Raw genomic sequence first — 25,001 nt, forward strand, 5'->3', positions numbered from 1 at the left:
GCCTGCTTCCTTCAATTAACTACAAATATAAAAGCACATATAAATTTACCAAGACACTATATCTGATTCCAAAAAAACATTTAAGGGATGGGCTTGAGTACAAGAGTACTTGATTAATTACCAATGGTTGTCGATCTTCTACATAACATTTTCTTCTTTTTGCACGTTCCACTAATACCTGCAAGGGCTGAATCCAAGGGAAAATTTTATTCATCTTGCATTTTTGTAGTGCAAATAATAACATACATTCAATAACACATAAAAATCACCACATTTTCTTCATCATCTAGGACCAAATTTATTCCTGTTTTAGTAGGCACCTTCCTCACTTCCTTAGCAGGCACCCGATTTAAATTCTACCAGTACAGGAGCACAAAACATTAGGTTTACTCATAACTACATTGTGGCAATATGAAGACACATTGCAGTACACATTACCACAGCTCGTTGCTCCACATGACCACTTACAGTATTATGAGATTGCTCTAAGAACAACTTTGTACTGGTTTACACGACTGCAATTCACGAGATCACGGATGACAAGATTTGTCAAGATCTTGAAATTCTCAATATCAATAAAAAGTGCAACACGCAAAAATTAACCTCATTCTCGCTTCTTACGTTTCAAAGAAAATGTCCAAAGAAAGAAGCTTCTTATCATCGTTCTTCTTTGCTGTAACAAACCATGAAATTCAGCACCAATTCAAAGAATAAAAATAATGAAAAACCATCCATCAAATATTCAAATCCAAAGTAGCAAGACTTATAAACCTTTAAGCCTTTTCGTAGACTCTCCCTCTGCTTGCACCGTCGGAGGAATATATAACTTACCCAACGGTCGGTTGCTTGGGGTTGTTTAATTTGGTCTCCCAAGTTCTCCCCGGGTGGTTTTCCCAGGAAACCCACCCAACTTCAAAACCAAGGGAATATCTCCCCATCCACCCGGTGGACATTCAAAGTGGGCACATGAAGGAAAACCCAACACTTTCGAATGCTAGTGCACACCCATATAGGGTGTGGGTAAAGCGGTTTTTCGGTTGAACTGAAAGTGTTTCTCCATATCTGTATGTAGAGCCTCAACACCACCACGAATGCCTTCAAACGTCAGATACCCCCAAGGGAATTTGTCAAACTTCTTCAAATCAGCTGCAATATCAATATGTTTGACATCAACGCCCTTCGAACCGCTTGGCAAGAGGAAAGCCCCAAGCACAAATAAACGGTTAAGTCGGTGGATGTCGTCACAGGTGTTCGGATCGCTATGTAAAGAAACTCTCTTAGCTTTTTTCCTTGCTGCCGCAAACTCGGTCAGCATAACAGGCCCCAAGCGGAGTCGAGCATCTTCGCTTCGGCTGAAAATACCTTAGACGAAAATCAAAAGGGTCAAACACGTCCATTTTGTAAAACCACTGAGGTGATGGCTCTGTGGATAGACCGGTAAGGAGGGCCACATCGGAAGGATTGAAAGTCAAATATCGGTTTCCAATGTTGAAAGTCATTGCCAAAATCTTCTTTTCCAAAGCCTCAACAATTAAATTTCATATAGACAAATGTATATATATCATTCTGTTTGACATACATGATAGTATGTCATCCGAATAGTCAGCCAAGAAAGTATGTCATAAGTAACACCTTTCGAAGGTACTATGTAAACATAACGTTATATGTGACTATAAAGAACATACATAGTATAGTATGTCCTAAAAAATATCATAGCGTACCGTTATACATAACAAACTACATACCCAACGCGGTACAAATGTATTATGTAAAAATAATTGTAAATGTGCTTTTAATTAACATACATAGTATAGTATGTTATGCAAAATTTCATAGAGTACAGAGTACGTGGTCTACTACCCGGTATATAAGAATTAAGGATAGTTTTATAAACAGAAAGTATATCATACTTTATACCAAATATATGCAACTAGAAATGGCATTGTGGAAGCATGCGACATATGCAGTGAGATGTTAACGATTGGAGTTTTTACCTTGCAAAAGTATGTCACTTAAAGAAAGTGACATACCGACCCGTCAGTTTTGTAAGAAGTGACATAACATATAAGTATGACAGTTATAGTGTCATATCTACTCGCATAGCTTATATACGACATTATTTGGACGACACTGAATAAGCTATGCACAACACTATATAACAAAGAAAGTTTATATACGACAATGTATATGCTGTCCAACAAGAGTATGAACATTCGTTGTTCATAGTCCGACAAGAGTATGAACATTCACTATTCATAATTCAATGGTATGAACACTAATTGTTCATAGTCCAACAAGAGTATGAACATTCAGTGTTCATAGTCCACTAGGAGTATGAACACTGAATGTTCATGGGTCAATTTGAGATCCCCCCTGTTTGAGCCACTAGGAGTATGAACACTTGAAGTCCACTATGTAGTATGGAGGACAATAGATTAGCATTGAAGATAAGATAAGAGAGTGAAGATAAGATAAGGGTATAAAATATATTTCGACCAGTTATAAAATTTTGGCAGAGAACAACAAATTCTAAGAACATTCAACTAGTATACTGCATGGCAGTGGGGAGTGAGCAGAGCTGCGGGGAGAGAGAGAGTTGGGTGAAGGAGAAAGGGTATTGGGGGCGAAGAAAAAATGAGAGAGAAGTTGAGGACAAACACAGAAACCAACCAACTTGGTTTTGTCCAAGATACCCTTTTGTTAAGATCGTTCCGCTCCGCTCACTTTCGACAAGCATGAAAAATGTCATAACTAAATCAAAATGAAAGAGAGATGAACTTACTCTAAGCCTACGATGGTTGGCAATGAAATTTCTAGTGGAGGAGTTGTCAACAATGGGAATTGGTGGCACTTCGTTACATTTTCTTTTTCAGGTTTGGGTGCTTGATCCTCCTCGTGTTCGTGGAGGCATGTTTAAAATGACGGTTTAGAACATTGATAGTTAGGGTTTAATGATAATTGTAATCTCCATGAAGTCATTGCTACATATGATATCCCAAACTTTATAAAAAATGTTATAAGAGAATGTTTGAAACAAAAGTTTGTGCAAAACATGATTAAGAAACATTTGTCAGAGATTAAGATGTGTATTGGACTCTGGGTTGCTTGTTCCATTGCCAATTCACTAAATTAATGCAAGTTCAAACAAGTGCCAAAATTAGCTATAAAAACAGGATTTAGAGTACACTGCAGAGCATCATAAACATACTCTGACTTATGTTTACAAGAGGAAAAAAAAATCTCTTTGCATTTCTTGTATAGCAGGGAATATCCTTGCTAGTTCGCGCCGATCTGAATTATTATTACTTAATTAAGATAGCTTGTTCTAGAACCCATGGTCCCTCGTTCACTTTGTCTTTGTAAAGGCAAAATTTGGTGTTCTTTTGTCACAACACAAGTGATAAAGCTCACTTTGAAGCTCGATATGTCTTTGGTTCCTACCTTAAACCGACAAAGCACTTACCATATTCTTGCATTTTAATACTATTTACAGAGCACTTAACAAAAACTAGTTAATACCATTTCGACATATTCTAATACATTACGCAATTTATGACCGTATATATACACATACACAAAATAGATATTAAAGCCAAAAAATCCTGTCAGTACAAGGATAGTTTACAAAAGGTTAAATTCAAAAAAATTTTTGGAACCCTTTTATACCACTTCACGATCCTTGGTTCCATTATAGTTGCCCAATCCCAAGCTTCTGTCCATGCAAATGACTCCCACCCTGGAGCAAGTGGCAGAATAGGACTATCATCTTCAAGCACAAGTTTCACAAAATGTGTGCCTCCTCTAATGTGGCCTATTGCCGCTATCTAGACACGAGTTGGATCAGGAGCAGTCCACAAAGGAAAGTATGACATACATTCTTTCTCTCCAATGGCGACAAGGACACACTGAAAAGTATTAGCGGCTAAAAATCCCATTGAAGGAAATTCAAACCATTCTTTGGGGTTCATCGTATATGGAACTGTATATCGTAGATTTGTCTTGATAGCTTCTTTTCGTTCTTCTCCACCCATCATTGAAGTATAATCTGCCTCATGGGAAATCAACTCTATCAACATAAGAGCCCTCACAGTAATCCATGCATCATCTTCATTAGACCCTAAGCATCGTGCAATCGCGCTAAATCAACAATGTCCATTCCGTTCAACATCTTGCCAATCCACAATGAAGTCTCCTATCAATGGATTTAAGTCACGTAGCCCATCATCCCAATTAGACCCAATTTCAGGTAAATCTACAAACACTTGAATATGAGTTCTTCTTGGTTTTCTTTTGCATGGTACCAACTTTTTGGCTTTACTATTCTTGCTTTCTTGAGTTACAATTTGTTCCTCAACTGTTTGTGCATACTCGAAAGCTGAAGGCTCTCTCTTTGTGTCCCTTTTATCTTTACATGTCTTCACACCAATTTTTATTCCAGGTGGCCTACCCCTCACATTGGTGTTGACCCGAGGCTTTCGCCTGAAAGTTGCCTTTGGATCACATTGGTGTTGACCTGAGGCTCTCGCATGAAAGTTGCCTTTGGATCACCTAGTTCTACACACTTTTTCAGCATTAAAACCTTGTGTTCATCTGAGAGCGACTGAAACTTCTTCTGAATATGTGCAAGCTCGGGATGAATATCAAAGGACCCATTAGGAAGATCAATCGGAGTGCTACTACTAAGTCGCTCTCCACCTAGGGTGTATCAAAGATAAAGGGATGCTTCCCCTACTAATTAGAACAATTTCACATAACTCATGCGCACAAGGATGCCCATACATACTCTTGTAAACACAACGACAACGAATTTCATCTGTCCCAACTCTAACAGACCTTATTAGCTCTTTTGCTATCAAATCCAATGCATCTCTAGAAATGTACCCTCTAAGTTGCACATATGTGTTTTGTTTGTAACGATGATCCCGAGATTCAAGCTCCTATTAAAAGAACTTTCAATTTATGTCACTTGGTTTGTCGGGGAGATTATTAATCAAATTAAAGTTTCGTGAAGTTACCATTATTGCTAGAACGCAAATGCCTCTTCAAAGAGGAATTCATACTTTCAATTCGGTTCTTTGCTTTCGAAGTACCAAAATGCATATGGAGATCTATCCAAGCCGAGACAAACCTTTCTTTGTACTTCGAAAGCCACTGGTCTTCTATGTATTCCACAACACCATAATGATCTCCGTACTCAAGTTTAAAACAACGTAGGTGTTCCAAGTACTCAACTTCAGTACGAGCTGTTATCACTGTTTCAAACATAAACATAAATTGTTGATACTCAACAAATTTCTCAAATGTTTTTTTGGCCTTTGTCTTGATGTTCCTCCTGATGTGAACTCGACACAAGAAGTGTGCAGCTTCAGGAAACACTATAGCTATCACATTCATAAGTGCCAACTCACAATCAGTCGTAATTATCTTTATAGAAGTAGCTTTGTAGTCTAGAATATCATGCAATCTCTTCAAAACCCAAAGGTAAGAACCTTCTTTCTCACTCTCCAAATACCCAAAAGCAATACAGAATGTCTTCATCGTGGATGTGAACCCAACAACTTCAAATAATGGCATCTTGAACACATTCGTCTTGTACGTGCAATCTATGACAATGACCTCGGGAAAACACTTTGCCAAATGAATTGATTGGGGATGTGCAAACAACAAATCTCTACATTCACCTGTTACTGGATTATCCCTATGAAACTCTGTGTACCCAAATTCTTCTAAATTTCTTAGAAATTCTTGCATTTGGTTTCTTCCACTCAACCGAACCAACTGATTCTTGTGACGATAATTGTATAAAGTGCTTTTGTTTGACAAATTATTGTCATCTCTCTGTTTCAAGAGGGGTAAAATTTCATGCGGTTTAACACCACTTAAAGACAAATCTCGAACAATCAATTTTTTTCTTGACTTTTTAACCTTCCGAATTTAATGCGACCTATAAGATGCTCCCCAATAGTATGATTATGAGTTCCACATATAACTTTCGGTATCCATCCACCTTCGTTTTGTAATTCCCTTTCAACACAAATGGATGACCACATTTCTTGAAATGGATTGCCTATATTCTTTTCGTTTTTTGTTCAATATTTTTCGACTTTACGGATGGTCTAAATTTTCCACTCCTTTCGCAGAACTTAAGAAAACTCTAGGTCTTAGCCCAAGTCCCGAATTATCGGACTTTGATATCACAACCACAACTCAAACAATCATACCAACCGGCCGAACACCATCGGATCGAGTGGCGATCTTCTTCAAGACCTGCGTAAACCCTTGATCTTAGATACTATTGACGAAAATTGTTTTTTGCTAAGTTATTGATAAAATAAATAAATAATACAAGCTTTCAAATTACATTATTACCTCAATTGTTGTAAATGATTCGGTCATATTGGGATAGCTAATTTCAACATTGTTGTAAAGTTCATCATCGGAATAATAATTTGATTGCAGTAGTGTTAAAGCTGACTCCATGTCACTTTTAACACTAATCAAAGTTATCATTTTGAATTTGGCGGGAGAATTTATCTTGAATGTTGCTTCCAGCACATGAGTCCATTCTTAAAGTGAAAATTTGGTAGGAATAACAACAATTTTGTGGATGACTCAAGATTAACCTAAGAGAACAACAGAGGGAGGGGGAGAAATTTCAGAGAGCATGAGTGGTAGGAGTAGTAAGTATGGTGAAGAGCTTGTTTGAATTACAATAGGGTGTGGAGAGAGTTATTTAAGGTTATAATGGTCATATTAACAAAAAAATGGGGTGTGGAGAGAGTTATTTAAGGTTATAATGGTCATATTAACAAAAATGGGGTGTGGAGAGAGAGCACTAGTTTTTTTTTAATAAACTTGCCGTGTGTAGAGAGACAATCCGGGTGTAACGAGTTTTACTCATAAGTTAATATTTCATAGAGTACAGAGTACGTGACCTACTACCTAGTACATAAGATTGCATTGTAAAAACATGGATATATGTTATAAAAAATGTCATATAAGTTGTAGTATGTAATTAATAGTTCTATAAACAGAAAGTATATCATATATATGTCATACTCAAATGTTATGTGAATTGCAGATAGATATGACACTATATATGTCATACTCTAATTGTATGTCACATTTTATAACATATGTCAATAAAATATATTGGGTGGTATAAGAATCACTGATAGATATGACACTATATATGTCATACTCGAATGTTATGTCACTTTTTATAACATATGTCAATTAGAGTTTTATACGTTCGGTACCAACAATCACAGATAGATATGACACTATATATGTCTTACTCGAATGTTATCTCACTTTTTATATGACTGATAATGTTATCTCATATATGACAATATATAATTATATATGTCATATTAGTGCTCGAATCACTAATAGATATGACTCTATATATATCATACTCGAATGTTATGTACTTTTTGTTACTTTTAGGTTAGATTAACTTGTTGACCCGGAACCATAGTAGTTTATATGACTTGTGTCATACTCGAATTGTATGTCACCTTTTATAACATATGTCAATAAAATACGTTGGGTTGTATAAGAATCACTGATAGATATGACACTATATATGTCATACTCGAATGTTATGTCACTTTTTATAACATATGTCAATTAGAGTTTTATCGTCAATTACCAACAATCACGAGATAGATATGACACTATATATGTCTTATTGAATGTTATCTCACTTTTATATGATCGATAATGTTATCTCATATATGACACTATATATGTCATATTAGCGCTCGAATCACTGATAGATATGACTCTATATATATCATACTCGAATGTTATGTACTTTTTGTTACTTTTTGGTTAGATTAACTTGTTGACCCGGAACCATAGTAGTTTATGTGACTTGTTGCATTGACTTGTTCACCCGGTTTGTTCCGGTTCTACCCTCGCAAATGTGTGGCAAGAAAACGCGCGCACCATTAGTTTCAGTACATCTCGCGCACGGTAGATTTAGCATTGTTATAATGGAAATACTATGAAAATTAAAGGAAAATAAGAGTGGTCCATCTTTTCCATAGTTTTTAAGGTGTTTGTTTACCCATGGAAAGTAAATGAGTTTTTCCATAGGAAAACAAAATCATGGGAATGGAAAATGTTTTGTGTCCTTAGCTAACGCCTGAAAATCATGGGAATGGAAAGGAAAGAAAATGGATAGCTAGGGACTCCCTAGTAGCACACCTAACAATACAATTATTCATTTTTATAGTTTTTGCAAACAAACATGATTATTCCTTTCCCCAGTTTACCAAACACACACCTTTTTGGAATTATTTCTTTTCCATTCCATTCCATAGTTGACCACCCATTTTATTTCTTTTCCTTTCCATTAGATAAAATTTAACAAACACACAGAAAGTATATGGTCCATGGACCTCAAGTATAATGACATACTAAGAAATATTCAAGAAAGCCCTCTAAGTGGTTGGGGAAATGCCGGAATGGTAATATATAGTGGATGATTTTATTTTAATTTTATTTTTATGATTTGAATATAGTGGAAGGTTTTGTTTAATTTGTTTCTTCATTTATTGGAGGTTGAAACAAGGGTGAGAATTTGGCCTTAATGACCCTAACCTGGTCCTGACCGGCCCGACCCTAAGCCATATAAAGCTCTCATAAAGTTTAGGGCCTTAACAACCCTAACTCGGTCCTGGCCGGGCCAACCCTAATGCATTCTAAGAGCAAGTCCAATGAGGGGCTATATGGGCTGCTAAAAGCAAATATAGCACCCCCAACCACAAAAATGTCATTCTAATGGGGCTGCTAAAAGGGTCTTAAATTTGGAAGGAGTCAAAAATCCAACCAAAGTTAAGACCTTCACTAGCAATTGCTATAATAAGTTTAGGAGACGGACGACATAGTTTCTGGCATTCGTGTGTTAAATTTCGCCGGATGGCAGAAACTATGTCGTTCGTCCACAAAAATTTCAACTTAAGTTACAAAATAATAGACGGACGACAAAAACTATATCGTTCGTATCATTTAGCACTTCAAAACAGAAAACGCGATTAGATTGGTTTTTTGATTTTGGGGTGCCAAATTTGGCTGGGCAAGCTAAAAGGCCTATGTAGCACCTTTTAGCAGCCCAATTTAGCAGCTCTCCATTGGACTTGCTCTAAGACAGGGTCAAGGCTAAGGTTCTGAAACATAGGCCGCTTTCATTATAAATGCACATACTATAACAATCCAATTCCTTGTTAAATATTTCCATTTAAAATAATATTGTCTTTTGTAGTTTATCACTTGCAATAGGGGTACTTCTAATAACTTGTCTTATATAAGAAAAACTTGTAAACCTAATTGTTTCTATCTCATAACTCACAACTCCCCATCTAACCTAGCCGCCAAGAAAAATAATGAACACTAACCTAATGAAAAATAGGTTGACGTATGTAAAAGCTCATTCCAAACTCTTATTTGTTTTTGTGTTTTTCAATGTTAAATGTAATTTTGGTCAGGTTTAAGTACAAGGAAGAACAAATTGATGTTAGTGAAAGCTTATTCCAAAATGTGTCGTGTGCATTATAATTGTAATTTTGAAATACAAGTATGAGTCTCTATGTACTTCAGTTCATTAGATTGTGGTTGTGCATTTTAAATTGTTGGACTTCTCAGAGATTATTACTAGATTGGTTGTTATTCCAATTTCATAGATTATAAATGAAAATTTTAAAACTGATGTCGTACAAAGAAGAAAACATGAGGGCCAGCCCTAAAACCCTTAAAGAAGGTTTAGAGTAGGGTATGAGTTTGAGATTTAGACTTATGATCTGGCCAGCCATATGCTGACTTTAGGGCTAGGTTGACCAACCCTAATATCTAAATGGCTTTAAAATTTTAGGGGCAGGGCCCAACCCATTTCCCACCCTAGGTTGAACACACAATAAAAACTTTTGGTGTGCTTTCAAAATTTAGTTGGGGATGGCAAAATTGTTATGACATTGTGAAAGACATGACAAATGTAGAAGAACTCAATATCGAAATGAGGTTGTGGTGGCAAGACCGAAGAAAGGCAAAACCAACTTATGGAGAATATGCCAAACAATTTTATTAACAATTATAACCCATATTTTATTAGAAATGGTTCAAATCAAGGACCAAAATATCGATATCGGTTAATATATCGGTGTACTCAAAAACCGATATATATCGGATATATCTATTTTTTTTGTGACCAGTCCAAACTATTTAAAATATCGGAAATATTGGATATATCGGAAATATAATATCGGAAATATATTGGAAATATCATATTTATATTAAAAAATGGACAAAAAGTCAAATGATATATATCGTAAATATCGGATATATCGATTATCTCGGCGATATAAAGTTTTATATCGGAAATTCCAATATATATCGGGAAAAAAGGGTTCTATATTAGATATATATCGGAAATATCGATGTCGGTGTACTAAAATACCGATATATATCGGATATATTGGCGATATTTTGGTCAATGGTTCAAATAACAACAAAATCAATTTGGATTTCGGGGATAACAAGTAAACCAACAACAACTATCAAACATGAACAGAGAATTAGTATTGATCCCATGGCTAATTATCAAGCACAGAACCAAACTAATTACCACAACACCAAGACTAAGAATTAATTAAAACGAACAGACCAAAAAATTCGATGTTATGACTCAACAACAAGTAACTCAGATTACTCGACAAAATAACCAACTCATTTTTCATTTTTTTGCTAAAACCAAAACAACTTTTCTGTTATGGGCCTAATTCTGTGTTAAAGAATTTGTTTTTCAAGTGACGGCCGAAGGTGTGAAGCAAACCCGACCCAATCCAATCCACCCGGGGTCTAGTCTACTGTCTACACGTACACTGAGTTCACAAACTGATAACTGTCACATGTTCTAATCCTACACACTCCATCCATCTCTATTTCCTCTGCTCTTCTTTCCACTCCAAGAACTACTAAGGTAAGTTTTAAGACATACCCTGCACATTTTCGTGAAATGAGTGTGATGGACCCATCATGTTCTTCTCCAATGGGTTGCCTTCGTAATAATATAGGATGTAGTGTTCATACTATCACTAACCCAGCTAGTTTACATGATTATTATTATGGTTTATACAAAGCACAAAGAAAAACTGTTAGTATCATGCTTTTACAAGATGGGTATCTTGGAAATAAATTTAAGAAAAGCAAGAAAAGTAAGTATGTGAGGGTTAGTGATGACTGTGTAATGAACACTTCAAGCAATATTCCGGGGTTGAGTTCAAATGAGGTTATTGAGACTTTCAAGTCTATGTCTGACCCAACTGAAGCATTTTCGTTTTTTAAAGCTGTTGCCAAGCGTATTAATGTTGTTCATACTACGGAGTCGTGTAATTATATGCTAGAGTGTTTGAGAGTGAGTAGGAAAGTGGAAGAGATGGTTTTTGTGTTTGATGTAATGCAGAAGCAAATTATTAAGCGGAATATGGAGACTTATTTGATTGTTTTCAAGGGTTTGAATGTGCGGGGAGGGATACGGCAAGCTCCGTTTGCACTTGAGGTGATGAGTAAGGCTGGATTTATTTTAAATGGGTTTTCATACAATGGCTTGATACATTTGCTTTTGCAATCTGGGTTTCGGAAGGAGGCTATGGATGTATATAGGAGAATGGTGTCTGATGGAATTAAGCCTAGTTTGAAAACTTACTCCGCGCTAATGGTGGCATTTGGAAAGATAAGAGATACTAAAACTGTAATTGGTCTTTTGGCAGAGATGGAAAAATTGGGGTTGAGACCGAATGTATATAGCTTCACTATATGCATACGAGTGCTTGGTCGGGCGGGGAAGATTGATGAGGCTCATGCAATTATGAGGAGAATGGAAGAGGAAGGATGTGGACCTGATGTTGTTACTTATACAGTTCTCATTGATGCTCTTTGCGGTGTGGAAAGGCTTGATGATGCCAGAGAATTGTTTTTGAAAATGAAATCGAGCAGTCACAAACCTGATCGGGTTACTTACATAACAATGTTGGACAAGTTTGGTGACTCCGGGGATTTGAGTTTTGTCAGGGGATTGTGGAAGGAAATGGAAGCTGATGGTTATGATGCGGATGTCGTCACTTTTACAGTATTTGTGGATGCTTTATGCAAGGGAGGGGAAATTGATGAAGCATTCCACACACTGGATGTCATGAGAAAGAAGGGTGTTTTGCCGAATCTGCACACATACAATACCTTGATTTGTGGGCTTTTGAGAGTAAATAGAGTCAGTGAAGCTTTGGAGCTTTCTGAGTGCATGGAATCATGTGGTGTTGAGCCCACTGCATACACATATATCCTTTTCATTGATTATTATGGCAAGGCAGGAGATTCTGGCAAAGCTCTGGGCACGTTTGAGAAGATGAAAAGTAGGGGAATTGTTCCTAATCTTGTTGCTTTTAATGTTTATCTTCATAACCTTGCCAAGTTAGGAAGAGTTGACCTGGCCAAAGATGTCTTCCGTGGACTGAAGAATAGTGAGCTCGCTCCAGATGCCATAACCTATAATACGATGATCAAATGTTACAGTAAGATGGGGAAAGTGGATGAAGCCATAAAGTTACTCTCTGAGATGACGGAAAATGGGTGCCATCCTGATGAGATAACAATGAACTCTTTGATTGACACACTTTATAAAGCTGACAGGGTAGATGAGGCATGGAAAATGTTTCACAGGATGAAGGAGATGGGGCTTGCCCCCACAGTTGTTACCTACAACACAGTATTATCTGGATTAGGGAAAGAGGGTAAAGTTCAGAATGCCTTGGAATTATTTGAAGGTATGGCAGCGAGTATGTGTGCCCCAAATACTGTCACATTTAACACACTTCTAGATTGTTTTTGCAAGAATGGTGAGGTAGATTTGGCCTTGGAAATGCTCTATAAAATGACAAAAATGGATTGTAGGCCAGATGTTCTAACTTACAACACAGTCATTTATGGCTTAGTTAGGGAAAGTAGATCTAGCTATGCATTTTGGATCTTCCATCAGATGAGGAAAGTGCTTGTCCCCGACTTTATAACTTTGTGTACACTCCTTCCTGGTCTTGTAAAAGACGGTCGGGTTGAAGATGCTTTCAAAGTTGCTGCAAACGTTTTCTTTCAGGTCAGGGGTCCTACAGATAAGTCATCTTGGGAAGCTCTTATGGTAGGGATACTAAAAGAAGCTCAAATTGATAAATCCATTCAATTTGCTGAAATAATGGTATCAAGTGGTGTTTGTCACAATGACTCCATGTTGTATCCTGTAATTATATATCTATGTAAGAAGAGGAGATCACTTGATGCTTATGAAATATTTCAGAGATTTACCAAAAGCTATGGAGTTCCACCTACACTCGGAGTATATAATTCCTTAATCAATGGACTACTGGAAAGCAGTTTCACCCAAACAGCTTGGAGTTTGTTCAGGGAGATGAAGAACACCGGCTGTGATCCTGATATCTGTACTTACAATTTATTGCTTGATGCTCTTGGAAAATCTGAGAGGATAGAAGAACTTCTTGGTTTGCAAGAGGAGATGCTCTCTAGGGGATGCAAACCTAATGATATAACTCACAACATAGTCATATCTGGTCTTGTCAGGTCCAACAGGCTAGGTAAGGCTATAGATTTGTGCTATGATCTCATGAGTGGAGACTTCTCTCCCACTCCTTGTACATATGGTCCTCTCATTGATGGCCTTTCAAAGTTGGGTAGAGTGGACGAAGCAAAACAATTTTTTGAGGAGATGATGGACTATGGATGCAGACCTAACTGTGCTATATATAATATTCTTATGAATGGATTTGCAAAGACAGGTGACGTCGAAGCCACTTGTCAGCTGTTCAAAAGAATGATCGAAGAGGGAATACGACCGGATTTGAAGTCCTATACCATCCTCATGGATGGCTTCTGTACAGTGGGGAGGCTGACTGATGCCCTGCACTACTTCAAGGAACTGGAGTTAGCTGGTCTCGAGCCTGATTTGGTTGCATACAATCTTATGATTAATGGTCTAGGAAAGTCAAGGAGGCTAGAAGAGGCTCTCTCTCTTTTCAATGAGATGCAGGATGTAGGGATTGGTCCTGACCTTTATACCTACAATTCCTTGATTCTCAATCTTGGGAAGGTTGGAATGCTAGAAGAAGCAGGAAAAATGTATGAAGAACTGCAATTAAAGGGGTTTAAACCCAATGTTTTCACATATAATGCTCTCATTCGAGGGTATAGCATGTCGGGCAATCCTGATCGTGCATATGCAATCTATAAGAAGATGATGGTTGGAGGCTGCACCCCAAACACAGGAACATTTGCCCAACTCCCTAATCAATCTTGACATGTGGTAGGTACTCGGTGTGTATTTTAGTAATATGTTCTTTAGGCTCTTAATTCTGTTCTTTCAGTTCTTAGTGGGCATAATGGATTAGTTGGTCGATTTTTCTGTTCTGGGAACAATTTTACCAGAACAATCTTTAATTATCACTGTCACATCATGTTTTCCACTCAAGGTGTAAACCTTTTTCCTGTGCTAACAATTGTTATTAACTTCTTGCTAGGTAATGCTTTAGCCAGCATCCAGTAGTGGACAAATTTCGGTTTGGTTGGTCTTAAGGAAACAGAACCTGTCTAGAGACATCGTAGGCGTTTGATGTGGAAGAAGGTACATCTTGACCATTGAAAAGCTAGCTATAATTACGGTTTGAAATGGAAACTAATGGATGCTATCCACTATATCCTCAAGTGATCCTAGAGTTACCCTGCCCAACATGCATTTTTGTAAAAGCTGTAGTTTGAAATTCCAGCTTCTTGTTGCTGAGGACTGTAAATTTACTACTTTAGTTGATGAGATGCTTTGGGGCTTATGTATCCCTATACTTACAAAGTTGAATCTTAAATGTTATATTCATGTTATACTCTTTGAAGTCTTTGTTGGATGTGTCCCTGAGTTAATGTCATATAATAGAAACCAACAAATCATCAGATTTTGTGTGCAGACATGTATGACTTTATAATACTACATCTGTAGTCTTTCTGATATAGCTCCACTTGTTTAGACATTTATCTACAATGATGTTGTACAAGTTTATAAATTGTTGACACCTTGGCTATTGGACGTTTATAGGTACCAACTATAAAAGTCCTATGTGGTGGAATAACTATTGAGAACAAGAACAAAAACAACAACAACAACAATAAGGATAAGGTGATGATGATGACCTACAGCAAAAAAAAAGACTGAAAATAATTGAGAAAAAGAATAATGTAAACAATCGAGAGTATGGATATATTGATATGTTCAGTCAACTATGTTTTATTGTTGATGCATTTTCCATCCCTGCAGAAATGTAGCAATCCCGAGTTTTGGTCTTATTGTTTATCCATTTTTACCAACTCACTTACACCAGCGTGTCCTTGTGCGGATCCCAAGTCACACCAAAACAACTATGACTTTGTGCTAAGGTGGATATTATTTTTTCATGAACATCGTTAGAATCAAATAATTTAAATGGGTTTGTATCAACGATATTTTTTGTCATAGTTTATTTTTATGTTAGATTTTTTCAAAGAGATTCAAGGTCATGGGGGTGGGTGGTGGCTGCTCGTTTTCCCTTTCTCTGTCAGTTTTTTCTTGTCAATCTTTCTTTGAGTTTGTGCTTTTCAGCTCATACCAAGCCTTCACGCAACAGGCGGTTATAGCTGTGTTGCAGCTGGTTGTATAGTGTTGCAGGACGTGCTGTACCAAGCCTATGAAAAAGGTTCAGCGTTTGCTCACGGGTGTCTTTATTGCATCACATTTGAGCAAAGTTTACCGAGTGATGGGCCTCTCACTGTGCCCTTCAAATTAATTGTGCAAGAATATGGCTTTGTTCCAACTCTAGATTCACATCTGGCCAAACATGCATACCAGATAGCTATTGGGTCCTTGACGTGAATCTAACCGCTGATGCTCTGTGCCATGTTAAGACATTGTTATGAAGAGGTATATTGTTAAGGAATCTTTGGTCAAGCAATTCACCAGTAAAAACTCACTGTATTGTCGGTGGTTTGACTTTACTTACGTTATAAAATCTTGCAAGAATGGTGAGCTACTATTGTTCTGGTTTCTTTTAACAGTAAGCCTAAAGTTTATATTTCTTGAAGTTGAAGGGGTTGCCAAAAGAGACGCGTTTTACTTCTAGCCCAGCGACTCGTGGGTAGCGTCATTTCACTAAAATCAGCTTGTAGAATGGACTGTAAGAGTGTAAGACAAACAAAACTACATTGCTGAAACGCAAAAGTACATGACACCAGGTAATTCTCTTGTTCTTTCACATTTTCAAGTTATACTGTTTCCTTATCTTTATCTAGGCAGCTGTGTTCTTATTTTTCTTTTGGTTTGAGAAGAAACACATTTCTCCTAATACAGATACTTTGACTTCTAGATGTGACATTTTTCATTCTTTGTTTCTTTAGAGTTTAGACAACTAAACATACTTTGAGGGACCCATGTATCTTGAGTTATGTGAGAGGAAATCATTCTTTTTGTTGTTGTTGATAAATTGGCATCTTATTCTCGGAGAGAAAGTAAATCTTTTTTTATCATATCAAAGTGGTCCACTGACTCTCTGGTCAATCCTTTGGGGGTTGGGCGTCACTTCCTTTGAATCAGTTCTTACCAAAAGAGGGTGGTGGGTGTGTTAAATGTTATGGGTATAAACTCTCTATCGATTAGGAAATAAAAGGTTGCACCATCTCGAAGTCTACTAGTTTTTTTGTTTCAACAGGAGGTCTGTACACTCTATGATCATGAATCTCCCCTATGTTGATTACTATTTATTGACCTCACAAAATAGTGAAAATACTTATTTTTGAAGGTCTCAAGGGACAGACAACTTTAGAGAGCTGAGCTCAAGACTTTATTCGTAATTGGGGTACTGTTGTGAGGTTATTTAGTTGTGTCTTGTATCCTGCTTTACAATGACAGTCTAAAGAAATCTATGTCGGTTTCAATACGGTCATATTAATATTATATACCTCAATTGTTGGTTTTTTGCCGTGTCTGTGCCCATATCAGATACTGATAATCGTACCCATGTCAATGTTTCTTAGGTTGTATCATTTATGCATCACTTACCATAGTGCTCTGCTACAGAAAACATAAAGGTGGGCTAGAAAATCTGGGGTCCTTTTAACGTGCTTACGTTGTAATTTTGGCTCTTCATCTTTAGAACTTAACTTTTCCCAACACAACTTGATATGTTTTAAAATCTAAATCGCTTCCACGTACGGCCCAATATCCTTGAGTGTAGTTTCTTGAGGCATTTTTAATACGTATCAAGAATCGTAGCCCATTTAAAACTGCACAAATTTATTTGTGTTTTCCATGTTGTGGTAATTAGTCCACCAACAGTTGTTACTTGTGCATGTTTTGTATGACCATGATACTAGATCCCTATTTTATCGACTGTTTTAGCATAAAAAAAATCATGCTTACAAATCAGTAATCGGACTATGAGGAGGTGTCTGGTTTCATTTCGAGATAAATGTCCCTATCTAACAAAATACTTCTTGGCTTTTGATTTGATTTTTTTATTTTTGGCTTTCCTAGTAAAATTGGATGTTTGTTTAGTAGTCAGTGTGTTGAAAAGCATGCATACTCTAACAATTGTCAGTATTACTGCTTGTAGCAGGTCTGGTTGGTTTCCAAAAAACATTTTAGTGGTAGTGTTATATAATCATCTAGTTTTGGAATGCATCTGCTTCTTATTATATATGTGGCATAGAGCAGTCATATTGTGAGTTGTGACTGGGTATTTGCACATATTCATGATTCCCATCTCAGCTAATTGGTTTCTGAATGACCACTGCTCTTGTCTCTTTTAATAGTCAGAATAACGGGAAGATTGCTTTTATTACACCCTTAGGTATCTTTTATTTAGTAGACTCTCCTGAGGTTCAAATCCTGAAATGAGTTTAAGGTCCTAAGACGTGGGTGAAATACCTCGAACCTTACCGTTCAGATTCTGTTCTCAATGTTGAGATAACCAGTCTGGTTGATCTGAATAGTTGGTATTGAAAAATGATTTAGTATGTTCTGATGGTCCTGAAATTAAAATATGTTGGTGCATGACATATGGAGGAACCGAGGAATTGTCTTGTGAGTTGTCTGGATTTCCTTTATGAGATTACACACAATATATTGGAATTTGAGAACACAAGGCTATTTCTGGCACATCGATTATTGACACAAGGCTATTTCTGGCATCACTTGAAACGGGATGCAGTGGAATTTGCTAAGAGGTGTGACAAGTGTCAGAGATTTTCACAGCGGATATTCGCACCCGCAGAGCCCCTGCATAATGTATCAAGTCCGTGGCTTTTTGCCATGTGGGCGATGGATATCGTATGACCATTGCCCATGGCTAGCGGCAAAAGGAGATATATGCTGGCAGCCACAGACTACTTCACTAAATGGATAGAAGTCGTCCCACTGCAGCAGGTAAAGGAGGCGCAAGTGATTAAGTTTCTATGGGAGAACATTATATGTCGGTTTGGACTGCCATATGCCATCATTGCAGACAATGGGACACATTTCACAGGAGTTAGGGTGGCAACGTTTTTGCAAGTATACAAGGTGAAACAAGGGTTCTCTGCCCCCTACAACCCTGAAGGCAACGAGCAGGCTGAATCTTCTAACAAAACGATATTGAACAATTTGAAAAGAAAATTGGAAGATAAGAAGAGCGCGTGGGCCAACGAGTTGAACTATGTTCTCTGGGCTTATTGACACTACACCATAACTGTTAATTTGTAATGAATATATATCCGTTATAAAAAATATTAGTAACGGTTATCTTGCGTTGACACAAAAGCGTGACAAATATTAGTAACGGATATCTATAACACTTAGTATCCGTTACAAAATTTACTAACGGTTATAAAGTGTCACTGAAATTAATTTCAGTAACCGATACGTAACCGTTACAATATATTAGTAACGATTAATAATTTGTATGCAATTGATTAATTGTTTGCAATTATCCATTTCTAACGTATATATCCCTTACTAATAGTTTGTTGTATTAAAAAAAAAATTCAATTTTGTGGGCTTTTGTTTTGGTCGGGCCACCCACAATGCAACTGTACCTGTTCACTCCATTACATATCAACCAAATTCTTCTATTCATCCATTCTAACAAAATCTACCACCACACTACTTCAACACAACACAATCCACAATCAGTACGTAATATACAACTAAAAAAAAAAAAATTATTAATCTTATAATAATATAAAAACACAAAGTACAAAGTTCCTTTTAGGTATACATATACTCTAAACTAGAAATTTTCCACCGAAAATACATCAGAAATGACCTAAGAATTAAATAAAAAAGAGTCAATGCTTCAAGAGTTGGTTCAACTTTATCAACACGCTCCATCAAAAGTTCAAAGTATCTACAAATATCAATAATGAAATATATTTTCATCTTACAGAGTACAAGACTAGTATATCGCCCATACAAAAGCATACTAATTATTAACATACCATTAGTAATGTCTTCGTTTCGCATCCATTACTTTGCCTGCCTTCTATGAATTAGTTAACTTGTTTTAACCACTTGGCCTCCACTTAGAAATTTTGTGAAGGAGACGGGTAAGAGATGGAATTATCCTGCTTGTAGACAACGTCATTTGGTAAGGATGAATGGTGATACAGAACTATTAGCAACAAGATCCAGAGTAGAGTATACTTGAGCATATCAAAACATCCTATTAATGAGGGATATCACAGCCTAATATTCGTAAGATGAAAAATAAAACCTGAAGCTTTCTTACTTGAGAAGTGAGAACATATCCTCGTGCATTCCTCTTCCCACATATAATTTAGGCTGTGCAAACAGTAACAGCAAGATCTTAAATTTCACTGACTTGATAGTTCCAGATAATCTATCAGATCAGACTAAATCATTTCATCCACCTGACACCTGTGCAAAGTATTTTGTGGAAATACATCTATGATTTATCTAATGGTTTTGTTGCATGAAGGTCTTGAATCTTAGATCATTCGTGTAAAGTTTTGGATTAGCACAACTTACAAAAAAAAAGCATTGCATTGAATGAACACCCAAGCGAAGCTAATACCATTGACTAAGCCCTCTATGCAATCGCATTGAGAAATGTAAGACTAAGAAGAAGCTGGCCAATGACTGAGGCAGGCCAGTGGAGGAATAATCCAAATTGAGATGCAAGTCCTTGGACTGGTTATTATCATACTAATTAATAGCCACATAGTGTGCAAGAAGTGTAACATTGCCCTACGAATAAATTGTACGTATGGTACATTGGTACATTGCATAGTTACTACTATAAATATCAGAAACATACTTATAAACAATGAATTACCTTGCAAAAAATTGAGTATAGCCCAAGTTATGAATATACTCATAACACTTTTAAAGATGCCTTCATCAAATAAAGCTGCAAGAGATCCTGAAGGACTCCATGCAATGATGATCATAGCCTGAAAACGAACCCAAGTTACATTGCAGTTGTCTTCCACACACTTGGAAATGTATTTATCAGATTCATCATAATTTCTTTGACTAACCTGTAAAGCTAAAATGAAAAATATCCACATCCGATCAAAACTCCTGAAAAGATACCAAAACATGTGGACTTCAACAAAATTTGTCTTAGGCTTCCTCTTTCCAGCTGGAACTTGGTTAAGATGCTGCAGTAAAATTTATTATAGTATTAGAACGAGCTCTTGTGGAAGAACTGTATTATGCGTACAACTACAGGCATATCATTTAAAGTAGGAGAAAGAAGTTAATTTTCGTGGAATACTCTGGATACCTCAGCAGGTATGTTTCACAGGTTATGAGTAACATTGTATTCTCCCACTCATCATTGCCAAGGGAGGATCTAAACTTTTCGCATGGACCAAATAACATGTTCTAACCCAGAGTTTTGTTTAATTTAATTTAATTTAATTTTTGTCCATCTAATCTTTTGTTATAATAAATCTCAATTTCTGCACCTCTGTTGGAGGTGAATTTCTAAGTTGTCCAAAGAAGAATGATTTGTGGTTGCTAGATCCCAAGGTGAGGTTGTATACCCAGTCATGAAGTCTGAGGGGGTGTTTGTTTTTCTTACTTATAAGTACTAGACCACTTATAAACACTTGTAAGTGGTGGACCACTTGTTTTTACCCATTTATTTTTTCCCACTTATAAGTAGCCAACGGTCAAAAAAACTTATAAGTAGGGCCGAAAGTTGTAAGCGATAAAATCCTACTTACGCCAACTTATAAGTTGGGATTAGACATAAAATTACATAACTACCCATGGACGCATATAAAATTACATAACTAACCAAATAGCAAATGAGTTGATGCAAATGAAAAGAAGTTAATTTCTTTCCAATAGCACTTCATGATTATCATAATAAACAGTATGTCTATTGTGGATTGTTTAATGCATGGTCTATATGAATTTATTTCTACTTCCATTAAATTGATTTCTTATATGATCGTCATTAATTTCGACAAGAGAGTACATGTATTATTAAAATATGGGTAAAATTGTAATGTCGCTACTTATAAGTGTTTGAAAAAACAAACTAAGTACTTATAAGTAGCAAAAAACAAACAGGTTTTAGGACCTACTTATAAGTAGCACTTATAAGTGTTTGACACTTATAAATAGCAATCACTTATAAGTAGAAAAAACAAACACCCCTGAGTGAAGGAACAAACAAAGTTTGAGATCCCTTCTTCGACATATTCCACATTGGCATCACCTACTCACCCACAGATCCTGTAAAGTATTGTAGTGACTTGTGACAATAAGAATGGAATAAGCCGTGCTTAAAATTGTGTCACAAGACAAATGAAACACGTTGAAGTGGACGGACGCTTCATGTGCCTTTGACTAGGGAAGGTCTATGCAATCCATTCATTAAATTAAGATAGGTCTGTTGATTTCAACACAACAGGATTTGTGTTTGCACACAATTTTTGGTAAACTAATTTTCAACTTTAGAAATCACAACCAACTGGTAATTTCATCCAGAAGAACTTGTGCTTAATTTTCCGAAATGGCCCCATATAGTGTTGGAGCTTCCACATTTCGGGCTAATTATTTTAAAAGAGGGTAATACGCTCGTTTATACTATATAGACCAAAACCAACTGGTTTCTTACCTCAGAAATACTTAGATCGAATGACATATCTAATTCATCATATTATGTATATAAGTATATATTCACATTTGAAAATATTGAAGCAACACACAGTACCAAGCCAAAGATGGAACCAAAATTTTATGCAAAATATCATAATAGGCATTAAAATTATATAATAAACCTCATCTTTCTGACGTATATCATCCGAGTGCACAAAAAAATCTACTTCAGGTTTCATCGGCCATCCCAACTTAAAGCATTTATCAGACCTGAAAAGTGTAAAGGTGACCCTATCTGTTACCAAATAAAGCCATTTCATTCTTTTATTCTTTGATAGGTGGTGAAACAGGTTTCAAACTCAGGTCTGTGGTAACTACTACGAAATAACGTGACCAAAATGACAATGGAAACATTACCAGAAATATTCGTTCAGATCATCATAATTTCTCCACTTTGAATGACTAGCAGTGCCTCCTTTGGTTCTTCGAGTTTCCTTTTTCACGCAAGAAAGCCTGCTTTAGCTATTGGATTGTGGCTGCCGCGCGTTTTGCTCAACAAACCAATATTGGGACATAAAATAGGTATGAACTGGTTGAAGATTGTTCACCTTACGAAAGACCTGATAAATAGGTCTTATAACTTCTCGCAGAAATGATTCTTCACCATGATGTGCTGGCTGGAATGTTCCTCCACTAACAGAATGCACATTGCTGTATAAAATTCCATGAAGCTCATTTGCCATCTGATTAAAAGGAAAAGAGAAACACTTGATACGATCCAGGGTCATAACGAAATCAACAATGTAAGGGTTAGTTGCTGAAGCTATTCAACGGGGGGTGGGGGTGGGGGGAGGGCGCGGTATCTATAGTTATTGAAGAATAAAAGAATGAGAGAACATACATTGTGGAAGATATACCAAAGACATTCAGGCATGAATCTTATATTTGAGGCTTCACCCCAGATAAGAAGATAAAGTGCAATATAAAGAAGCTCCAACTGCTGGCGGTCAGCATTACCTGAGAACCTACAAAGATCCCATTATTAATGACATCCTCTCTTTCTTAAACTTAATTTAGAAACTTTAATTATTTAATTTCTTTGCCACAGTGAATCACTGAAGCTGTTGGTACTATTTACAGCAATTTGACTTACTTGAGATTTGATTTGTGTAACAGCCATTTTCATAACATGGGCCATTGTATGTATTGGGCCCAGAGAATAGGCCCAAGACCATACTAAGCCCCATGAGGTAAATCCAAGGAGGAGATATAAAAGTGAAGAGAAGGGAATTTAAGAGGGGAGGAAAAGAGAAAGAAGAAATGGAGGAAGGAGGACACCAGATAGAGAAAAAGAGAGAGGTTGAGGGGAGGAAGAGGGAGGAGACAACCAGAGTAGGTGGAGACGACGGCCAGAGGAGGCATCGGCCAGAGAGGATGAGGAAGAGGAGGGGAGATCTAGAGAAGAGGAGAAGGGAGACGGCAGCCCGAAGGGAGGAGGAATAGGAGGGGAGATCCAGAGAAGAGGAGTATGGAGACAACAACCAGAGAGAAGGAGGAAGAGGATGAGAGATCTAGAGAAAATGATATATAATGGGGACGACGGCCGAGAAGAAGAGGAGTAGGGAGATGATGTCTCGAAATGAGGAGGAAGAGAGGATGAGATATCTAGAGTAGAGAAGGGAGGAGACGACGGCCATAGGAGACGATAGTCATAGAGGAGGAGGAATAGGAGGGGAGATCTAGAGAAGAGGAGAAGGGAGACGACAGCCAGAGAGAGGAGGAGGAGTAGGGAGATGATGTCCCGAGATGAGGAATAAGAGAAGAGGAGATACCTATAGCAGAGAAGGGAGCAGACGACGGCCAGAGAGGAGGAGGAGTAAGGAGATGATGTCCCGATATGAGGAAGAAGAGAGGAGGAGATATCTATAGCAGAGAAGGGAGAAGACGACGGCCAAAGGAGACGACGGCCAGAGGATACGACGGTCAGAGAGGAGGAGGAGTAGGGAGATGATGTCCCGAGATGAGACGATAGTCAGAGAGGAGGAGGAATAGGAGGGGAGATCTAGAGAAGAGGAGAAGGGAGACGACAGCCAGAGAGGGGAGGAGGAGTAGGGAGATGATGTCCCGAGATGAGGGAAGAAGAGAGGAGGAGATACCTATAACGATAAGTGGAGCGCATCGACGGCCGAGGATCTGACGGCGAGAAGAGGAGGAGTAGGAGATGATGTCCCGAGATGAGGAAGAAGAGAGGAGGAGATATCTATAGCAGAGAAGGGAGAAGACGACGCCGAGGAGACGACGGCAAAAGGAGACGACGGCCGCAGGATAATGACGGTCGAGAGGAGGAGGAGTAGGAGATGATGTCTTGAGATGAGGAGGAAGAGAGGAGGAGATATCCAGAGCAGAAAAAGGAGGAGACGACGGCCATAGGAACGGCGGCCAAAGGAGACGACGGTCAGAGGAGACGACGGCCAAAGGAGACGACGGCCAGAGGATACGACGGTCAGAGAGGAGGAGGAGTAGGGAGATGATGTCCCGAGATGAGGAGGAAGAGAGGAGGAGATATCTAGAGCAGAGAAAGGAGGAGACGACGGCCATAGGAGTGGCAGCCAAAGGAGACGACGGTCAGAGGAGACGCCGGCCAAAGGAGACGACAACCAGAGAGGAGGAGGATTAGGAGGAGAGATCTCGAGAAGAAGAGTATGGAGACGACATCCAAAGAGGAGGAGAAAGAGTAGGAGAAACCTAGAGAAGAGGAGCTGAAATGAGGAGACAACGAGAGGAGAATAGGGAGACAACCAGAGGAGATGAC

The 25,001-nt window shown here is 37.7% G+C and overlaps 2 protein-coding genes across 8 annotated transcripts; one reads left to right on the plus strand and one right to left on the minus strand.

The window, feature by feature from the left end:
• The first annotated feature begins 10,725 nt into the window (after positions 1–10,725).
• PGR3 (proton gradient regulation 3) lies at positions 10,726–18,856 on the plus strand. Of its 5 annotated transcripts, XR_015218655.1 has the most exons (7): positions 10,884–14,365; positions 14,580–14,683; positions 15,146–15,226; positions 15,365–15,483; positions 15,711–16,003; positions 16,165–16,314; positions 18,288–18,856. XR_015218655.1 is itself a non-coding variant. In XM_086602095.1 (2 exons), exon 1 carries the CDS (start codon positions 11,018–11,020, stop codon positions 14,357–14,359), a length of 3,342 nt encoding a protein of 1,113 aa, XP_086458221.1. In that variant the 5' UTR covers positions 10,884–11,017; the 3' UTR covers positions 14,360–14,365; positions 14,580–14,950. The 5 variants fall into 5 exon arrangements, 1 of the variants encoding a protein (XP_086458221.1); XR_015218659.1 differs by lacking the exons at positions 15,365–15,483; positions 16,165–16,314; positions 18,288–18,856 and having other exon boundaries at positions 15,711–15,846; XR_015218658.1 differs by lacking the exons at positions 15,146–15,226; positions 15,365–15,483; positions 18,288–18,856 and having other exon boundaries at positions 10,726–14,365; positions 15,711–16,612.
• Positions 18,857–19,405: 549 nt separating this feature from the next.
• LOC147509968 (putative callose synthase 6) lies at positions 19,406–23,330 on the minus strand. Of its 3 annotated transcripts, XM_086602097.1 has the most exons (9): positions 23,091–23,271; positions 22,798–22,932; positions 22,607–22,683; positions 22,372–22,459; positions 20,614–20,736; positions 20,409–20,526; positions 19,842–19,894; positions 19,552–19,677; positions 19,406–19,460 (listed from the first exon to the last, which is right to left on the minus strand). In XM_086602097.1, the coding sequence occupies exons 1-7, from the start codon at positions 23,121–23,123 to the stop codon at positions 19,890–19,892; spliced, it is 579 nt and encodes a 192-aa protein (XP_086458223.1). In that variant the 5' UTR covers positions 23,124–23,271; the 3' UTR covers positions 19,406–19,460; positions 19,552–19,677; positions 19,842–19,889. The 3 variants fall into 3 exon arrangements, with proteins under 3 accessions (XP_086458223.1, XP_086458225.1, XP_086458224.1); XM_086602099.1 differs by lacking the exon at positions 19,842–19,894; XM_086602098.1 differs by lacking the exon at positions 19,842–19,894 and having other exon boundaries at positions 19,406–19,677; positions 23,091–23,330.
• Positions 23,331–25,001: the final 1,671 nt, after the last annotated feature.

This window comes from Coptis chinensis, chromosome 3 (assembly GCF_015680905.1).
Source record: "Coptis chinensis isolate HL-2020 chromosome 3, ASM1568090v1, whole genome shotgun sequence".
Taxonomy (NCBI): Eukaryota; Viridiplantae; Streptophyta; class Magnoliopsida; order Ranunculales; family Ranunculaceae; genus Coptis; species Coptis chinensis.

Bases quoted from the DNA above. Each gene is read 5' to 3' on its own strand.
- LOC147509968 (XM_086602098.1), bottom strand. From the start codon at position 23,123: ATGCCTGAATGTCTTTGGTATATCTTCCACAAT. The intron at 20,737-22,371 runs GTTTATTATATA...ATTTTACTGCAG, and splicing joins ATATACGTCAGAAAGATGAG to CATCTTAACCAAGTTCCAGC. The intron at 20,527-20,613 runs GTTAGTCAAAGA...GTTCGTTTTCAG, and splicing joins TTTTCATTTTAGCTTTACAG to GCTATGATCATCATTGCATG.
- PGR3 (XM_086602095.1), top strand. From the start codon at position 11,018: ATGAGTGTGATGGACCCATCATGTTCTTCTCCAATGGGTTGCCTTCGT.